Source organism: Mauremys mutica, chromosome 10 (genome assembly GCF_020497125.1).
Source record: "Mauremys mutica isolate MM-2020 ecotype Southern chromosome 10, ASM2049712v1, whole genome shotgun sequence".
In the NCBI taxonomy this organism is placed as follows: domain Eukaryota; kingdom Metazoa; phylum Chordata; order Testudines; family Geoemydidae; genus Mauremys; species Mauremys mutica.
Window position 1 is genome coordinate 7,967,355 of NC_059081.1, and position 7,916 is coordinate 7,975,270.

Consider the following 7,916-nt stretch of genomic DNA (forward strand, 5'->3'; position numbering starts at 1 on the left):
CACCTCCGCTCCCTGACAGGCACCCTGGGACCCCACACCTATCCAACCCCCCATGTTCCGCATCTCCTTATCCCTATCCACACCCCTGCTCCCCGACAGGCCCCCTGGGACTCCCACACTTATGCAACCCCCTGGTACCCTTTCCCCTGACCACCACCACCCCAAACTCTGGTCACTAGCTCCTTAATATATCTTTTGCCCAGCCTGCCCTCTCTTAAGAAGTAATTTTAACAGAGAGATAATACAACAGAAATAAAGGGCCGTGAACTTGCAGTCCTCTGCTACTAGTCCTCATGGACGTCAGTAGATCTTGCTTGAGTTAGGGACTGCAGGCAGAATGAGGCCCAATGATAGAAACAGAGCATTACACCTTACCTTAGGGCCCAGTGTTGTAAACCATGGGGACTGATCAAATAAGTAAGAAAATACAAAATTTGTGCCATTAAAAACCATCCTTTAGTCTTAGTTTTCAGTTGCCTTCTTTGTAAGTGTGTTGTATAAGATTATGAATAAAAATATCGATCATACACTTAAAGGACCATGTCCTTAGCTGGTTTGCAAACCTGGTTTACAGCAGCTGAGGACCTGGTCTAAAGATTGGGTAGCACTTGAAAAAGCTATTGAGAAACAGTCCTTTGTGTTTATTACTATAGGTTTTTATGGAAAAAAACCCCAGGATGATTATTCCAAATTCCCCTGGTTACGCTGCTTGTTCCCCACACTGTGTATGTATGTGGTAGAGCAGCTAGGTTCCAAGCCTGTAATGAGCTCAGCATGGACATAAGGGCCATCTCACATGGCTTCCGAGCACTGTGCCGGCAGAGCTCAGTTGTAAGATTGAAGCCTTATCTGCTATGGAAGTTATGATTTTTCAAATTGAGGATTATGACTTGAAGGGGGAAAATAGAAGAAACTATGAATGACAATGTTGAAATGTGCATCATCTATGCAGAATTCTTCAAAATCTCGCACAAGGTATTATCTGGTTTTTCTTCTATGATTATTTTGTTTTTTCACTTTTTTTTTTTTACTTTTAACCTTTTTCTGAAACCTTGGTTCCTGCTAAGCCAACCCCACAACTGGATAGTTGCTTTTAAGAAAACTATTTGCAGGCCTGTTGTTTTGTGCTGCTGAGAGCGTGTTTCCTGTACCTCTGAACATACGAATCTTTTACTGAGCACCTCTTGAGGACCTGCCTCTTTGTCTGAAGCTGTAAAGGTGTGTACTTTTAGCTCAGAAGGTCACTGGTTCAATTCCCCATCTGGCTCAAAGTGGCATTTGTCACATTATCATCTCCCTTTGAAGTGCTGGCTGCTTCACTTTAAATGAAGTGACATTTTCAATGACACATTAGCCTTGTGAATATGCCAGAGTCACTAATGCCGAAGAGGTTTTTCAGGTTTATCATTAGCAATGTCACTGAAGTGTAACTGAAATGTACAACTCGGCTATAATATCAAGAGGTTTTTTTCCAATATGTTAGGGCCTAATCCTGAAAATCGTACTCTTTAACCTAATCTTCTCTGATGAACTTAAACGTCTTTTTGGGGGCATGGGGGGGGGACGGGACTCAGCATCTCATCATTAACAGAACATAAGAGTAGACTGTAAGATGATAGGTAAATACAATACCATAGTTCTGCCTTAATTTATGTGCCAAGACAGGCATTATTGTTATTTATTAAGCACCTGCTATGTTCTCACTGCTCTACAAGGCATTTATCAAGACAGTCCTTGCATCAGAAAATGTACAGTCTGAAACACGGTCCTGGGAAGAGGAAAGAGAAATGTCAGACTATAAAGAGATCCAATTAATTTGATCACTTTTAGGTTTTTCTGTTTAATACTCATTGTTGCTGCTGATCACTAACAGAGGAGATTTTTAAAGGCACAGAGGGGAATTAGGCCTCCAATTCCCATTGACCATCAGTGAGACGTGCCGATTTCCCCCTCTATCTCTTTATATGTCTTCTACTAAAATGATGTGATTCTAGGACCTATGGGGGCAGATGCCACAGTTGCTGGGCTTCCACGTGAGCATAGGGCTCTTTTGTGCCTAAAAACTTGCAGGGCTGGAGCCATAGGCATCACTGATGCCACCATCTGTGCTCAGAGAAGCAGAAAATCTTGAACTAAAGGATTTGTCAGGTTAAAATTTTCCCATCCCTTCATCTTTCTTTTTAAAGAGTCGGAGAAGAGTTTCCTGCTTGGAAATTATTTCTGTTCCAAGTCCTACCCTGGCCAAGACTAGTTTACCTTTTGTGAGCTTCTTTTTTAAGAAGGTAATTATTTCAGAAAGAGCTCTTTAAAGGGCATTTGAATTTTTTTGGAAGAATCCTTCTTTGTTCGTTTTTTTCCCTGGGAGAATAAGGAGAGTAATGCTATCAGCAAACAAACGACTCCGAGTCAAGAGAGCTTTCAGCAATACTAGTGTAATCTACTCACAGTGGCACTCTGTTCCCCCCCTAGTGGTGATTAGTCTCCCTTTATAGGTATTTGGGCAAATAATTCCCCTTTCCCTTGTCTTAGTTTCCTCCATCTGTAAAAGAGAGGATAATAATCCTTCCCTACATCGTTAGATTTAATTATTGTTAGAAGTATCACTTTTGGACTCCTCAGATGTAGAACTGTTCAATAATATATTTTATTTTCAAATAAACTGATTTTTATTTTTAATTTTTTCAGGCTCTGTTTAAAAAAAGCAAAAAATGCCTTGGTTTTCAATTGTTGAAAACAGAATAATTTTCAGCCTTTCACTCAAATTTAGAAACTGCAACTTTGCTTGAAAATATTTCTGCTTCATCAGCAAGTCTTGATGAAATCTTAACCGTCTTTTTCTTTGACGGAAAGCACTATATAACATGCAGTGTATTGTGACAATTAACACCAGTCAATATGCTTTTATGGAAAATAGGCATTGTCAAACAAACCCGATCTCATTCTTTGAGGAGATTACACATTTGGTTGATAAAGGCAACTGCGCACATTAAGGTACTTAGACTTTAATGAGATATTTGACTTAGTACCACACAACATTATGACTATTGATATTGTATCATGCTGGTTTTTTACACATTAAATGAAAAAATTGTCGCCAATGGGGAATCATAATTGAATAGGTGTGTTTTTGAGTCACTCAAAGATAAGTACTAGGCACTAACTTATTCAGCATTTTCATCAGTGATCTGAAAGTAAATATAAAATCGCTGCTGATAAAATGTGCAGATGACATAGATGGGAGGAATGGTTAAAATGATGAGAACAGGACAGTTATACAGACCCATCTGAATCACTAGGTACGCTGGGCCCATTCAAACAAAATGTGTTTTTTATACAGCTAAATAAAATAAATTTAAATATCTGGGAACAAGGAAAGCTGGCCATGCCTACAGAATGGGAGGTTGTATACTGGAAAGCAGCAACTCTGAAAAGGATTTAGGGGTCATAATGGACAAACAAGTCAATGTGAGTTTTCAGTCCGATGCCGTGGGGAAAAAGGGCTAATGCAAGCCTTGGATGTAGAAATGGGAGAGCTGCGAGTAGGAGTATGGAGGCAATTTTACCCCTGTATATGGCACTGGTCCAGTATCAGTCTCACTACTGCATACACTGCTGGTGGCCACATTTTTGAAAGAATGTTGACAAGTTGGAGAGGATGCAAAGAACCACCACAAAAAATGATTTGAGGGCTGGAGAAAATGCCTTGCAGTGAGAGTCTTAAAGAGCTCAATATGTTCAATTTATCAAAAAGAAGATTGAAAGGTGACTTGATTACAGTGTTTAAGTACCTTCAAGGGGAGAAAATACCAGGTATTAAAGGGCTCTTTAATCTAGTGGAGAAAGGCATAACAAGAACCAGTGGCTAGAAGCTGAAGCCAAACAAACTCAAATTAGAAATAATGCACACTTTTTTAACTGTGACAACCAAGGGAACTGGTGGATTCTCCAATGCTTGATGTCTTCAGACCAAGACTGGATGCCTTTCTGGAAGATATGCTTAAGCCAAACATAATTTATTGCACTCGATACATGGTAATTTGGTGAAATTTAAGAGCCTGTGTTATACAGGAGGGTCAGACTAGATGATCACAATGATCCCTCTGCCGTTAATATCTAAACTATGTGACTGATGGAACAGAAGTCATCTGAGTTACAGAAAACTGTTCTGGCAAGGGGCAGATATGTGGTACTGGGTAAAACAGGGTACTATGTTCAGAATATGTTAGGAGATGGATGTGTGGTGACCTTACCATAATACTGATATATTACCCTTACTACAATGAACTGATTTAATGGAGGAGAAAAAGGGATTGATTCCTTCTGGTCCTCTGTATCAACCAGTTTGCATTCTGAAGCACGAAATAAATCTCTGTATAGCAAAAGAGTGCAGCATTTTCTTTGTTGTAGTAGGGTTGTACTGTACTTATTCTTGTATTTATATCTTTGTGTATAAATAGAGTGGCGTGATTTCCTGGATATTGGGCTCTGCTTGTTTAAAACAATCTTAAAATGAAAGGGGACCCCCATATGTGCATCTTTTAATTCCCTGTTTGTATGTTGTTATGAACAGGTTGGAAGTTGGCTATGGCAGTTCCATTCCTGTGGAAGGCAGCTGCGTTGGTAGAGAAGCACAGGACTGGCTTGTTGGCAGTTTCCTGCGCAGGACTGTTTGGGGCTAATCTTTCCTATCATGTCTTTCCCGAGCAGACGTTCAAACTGTGGTATCAGTGCTGGACTAAGGGGCAACCAGCTGAGGTCTCAGAGAAACTACGCAGCCTCTTCCATGATGTTCTGGAAGATGTTGGCGTGAAGTCCGTGAATTGTTACCAACCCTTTGCAGCTTTTGGCTTCCACCCAGTGAGTGCTGGGATCCCGTGGCTGCCAGCAGGCTCTCTGGTGGGCATCCCTGCCAATTTCAATAGCACAGCGGCGGACAGACAAGGAATTGTCAACCGTGTCGTTGTGATAAATGGCAGAGAAGTGGATTGGGAGAGTAAACAAGGGCTAGCTTTGAAGGAAGCCTTGATGTTTTCACCAGAGGCTCAGAAGTTTGCCATTGCCAGAGAGATTGTGTACTTGCAAAGCAATAGCCCTGTAGTTTATGCAGCTGTGCCTCCTGCTTGCTTAGCCGGCACCTGTCTGTCTGGGGTGGCTATAAAGCAGCTTCTGGGCTTGTATTCTGGCCCCATGGTGTTTCGAGGCATTTATAACATCACCATTGCAGCAATCGGACTTGTCGGCTACTTTCTTGCTTATGATGCCGTGAGCCACGCACTAGACTACAGGTCGGACAGAAAGGCGGCCACTATTTCCAAAGACTACGCCAGAGGTGGGGTGGAATTCTACGACAAAATCCTGTCCCGCAACAGGACTCTCCGCACGCTTTGGGGCAAACAAGGAGAGAAAATTTATGCCCCTAGCGGTAATCTTTTCCCTAGGTACTGGTTCAGATTAAAGCACGCTCCATACACTTCCAGAAGAGACTTGATCGTTAATATTTTAAGAGTGCCCCAGGCATAGGGAGTGATTGGATTTTAAACTTGTAAATTATGTATTCTCTTGGAACGCCACTGTACTGCCTTCCTCTCCCCTCCCCCGCAACTTCATTCATGCACTGTTTTTTATTTTTGCATATAGTCTGGAAATAGTGTTTAATTTTTCATTCACTGGACGCATATCTCTTAAAAAATTAAAGACCTATTTCAAAAGTCCTCTGTCCTACATGCATCTTAAACACTAAAGCTCACTCAGGGAGTGTTACTTCTCAGACACTGATCTGGAAATGTTGGTACTTTACTCGCCTATAGTTTTGAAATAATTTGTAAAGAATGCAAAAGGTAAAGTACCACACAGAATTTTTGTGGCATTAAATTTAAAGAGGGGTGAATATGTGTGTGTGTATATATTATACATATTCTCTACCCCTCATATGGTACATCGTAAAGGAATGGTGGGAGCTCTATCACACCAGAGACATTTAAAATAGACTAGACCGGGGTCGGCAGTCTTTCAGAAGTGATGTGCCGAGTCTTCATTTAGTCACTTCAATTTAAGGTTTCACATGCCAGTAATACATTTTAACATTTTTAGAAGGTCTCTTTCTATAAGTCTATAATATATAACTAAACTATTGATGTATGTAAAGTAAATAAGGTTTTTTAAATGTTTAAGAAGCTTCATTTAAAATTAAATTAAAATGCAGAGCCCCCCGGACCGGTGGCCAGGACCCAGGCAGTGTGAGTGCCACTGAAAATCAGCTCGCATGCCGCAGGTTGCCTACCCCTGGACTAGACAACACAGTGTAAGTTGCTCTCATTCTGCTCGTGTATTACATTTTTTATTTTTTTTGCTACTTACGCTGTAAGGCACAGTGTCTCCGAGTGGTCCAGCTGGTGTGGGGCAGTTTCTCCTTATCCCCAATTCAGAGCTGTGGCTAAAAGTCAAGAGAGCCATTAACTCTTCCATTTTCAACTTACTCAGAACGTGGGAGCTGCCATCTTGCTGCCTGTTGATAAATTAAGACAGGAAAAAAGTTGCTCTCCTCATTAATTTGCATGGGAGAAGCAAGGTGCTTTGAACAGGGTTTTTACCGTTTTGTTTTAAGTGAGTTGGAATCTTTATGGAAATAATTAATTTTCATTATGTCGCTTTGCATCTGAAGTGTAACGGGAGGGAGGCTGGTAGGAAGAGCTGAATGAGCGAGGCTAACACCAGTGTTGGGTGTGGGGTGAATCTTTAAATGTTTGGTGGAAAAGCAAGGCTGGGGAGAGCTGTAAGTATATATTGGGTGAAACTGGAGAATTGGGCAGGGAACCTGGCATTTGGACAAAGTATAGGCTAAAGGAAGCGGGACAGGTTTTGAGGAATACAGGGTATTTAGGAAACAGATTGTATTCTTTAAAGCTTCTGTCTATAAATTGTGGCCCTAGTGGCTAGAGCATGGGACTGGGACTCTGGAGCTTTGGGTTCTATTCATGTCTCTGCCACTGGCTTGCTGGGTGACCTTGGGCAAGTCATTTCACCTCTGTGTGTGCCTCAGTTTCACCCTCTGTAAAGTGAAGATGATATTGACCTTCCTAAAGTGCTTTGAGATTGGCTGGTGAAAAGCACTATATATAAGAGCTAGATTTTATAATTATTAAAGAAAAACAAATATAGTTCAAGGGAGAGTAAAAGCAAAGCTGAGCACGTTTGTTGGCAGGCGGGCGGCTCTTTCGAAACAGATTCAAACTTCCCTAAAAACAGCAGCACTCCAAGAACCCTTTTAATCTAAGAGAAAGAGTGGACCTGATTCTCTGTTGCCCTGGACCACATGTAGTCGTTTTTCCCAGCACAAAGTCAGTGTGAAATGACACCATTCTGATGATGTAGCATTTTACACCCACTCTCCACTAGTGCAAATGACTACACCAAGCAGCAGAGTTCATGCTTTCCTAAATTGTCTGTACCCATAGCCACCACAGGCTATGAGCCCAGCCAAAGGAATATTCATACTTCTTCAGGAACTTATATAGCAGGAAGATTTTATGTATGTGTTTATTTTGGAGGGGGGGGAGGATTTTGATGACAAATTGCTGGAATTTTCCCTTAATATCAAGTGACGTAACAGAAATATTTGACTTGGGTAAAAGACACTGCACAGCATGTGTGCTAGATGAAAAATAATTGTATTGGGTTTGGTACCATTTGCACTGTTGCTTGCTCCTTACTGAGTGTTGAATGTGATCAGAGAGGTTTACCATGCTATAAAGACATTTTTATTAGCAGGAGAATCAAAATCAGACACCCTTTCCGTAAGGAAAGCAGAGAAACCTGTAGCTCACAGACCATAAGGTAGCACAAGTCTGCATTTTTATTTTTCTATTAAACATTGCATCAGCTCATCAGATTACAGTGTACCAGGATGGGAGCGTGTT

General features: G+C 41.2%; 1 protein-coding gene across 4 annotated transcripts in view; it reads left to right on the forward strand.

The window, feature by feature from the left end:
* TMEM177 (transmembrane protein 177) overlaps positions 1-5,711 on the forward strand; it is a 39,157-nt gene extending 33,446 nt beyond the window's left edge. For 3 of the 4 annotated variants that reach the window (XM_045031793.1, XM_045031792.1, XM_045031794.1), the window contains exon 2: positions 4,571-5,711. In XM_045031793.1, coding sequence (XP_044887728.1) covers positions 4,585-5,520 — 936 coding nt within the window. In that variant the 5' untranslated portion in view covers positions 4,571-4,584 and the 3' untranslated portion in view covers positions 5,521-5,711. Of the gene's footprint in view, positions 1-1,067; positions 1,219-4,570 lie in introns of all 4 variants that reach the window. The other variant, XM_045031791.1, reaches the window with a different exon arrangement.
* Positions 5,712-7,916: the final 2,205 nt, after the last annotated feature.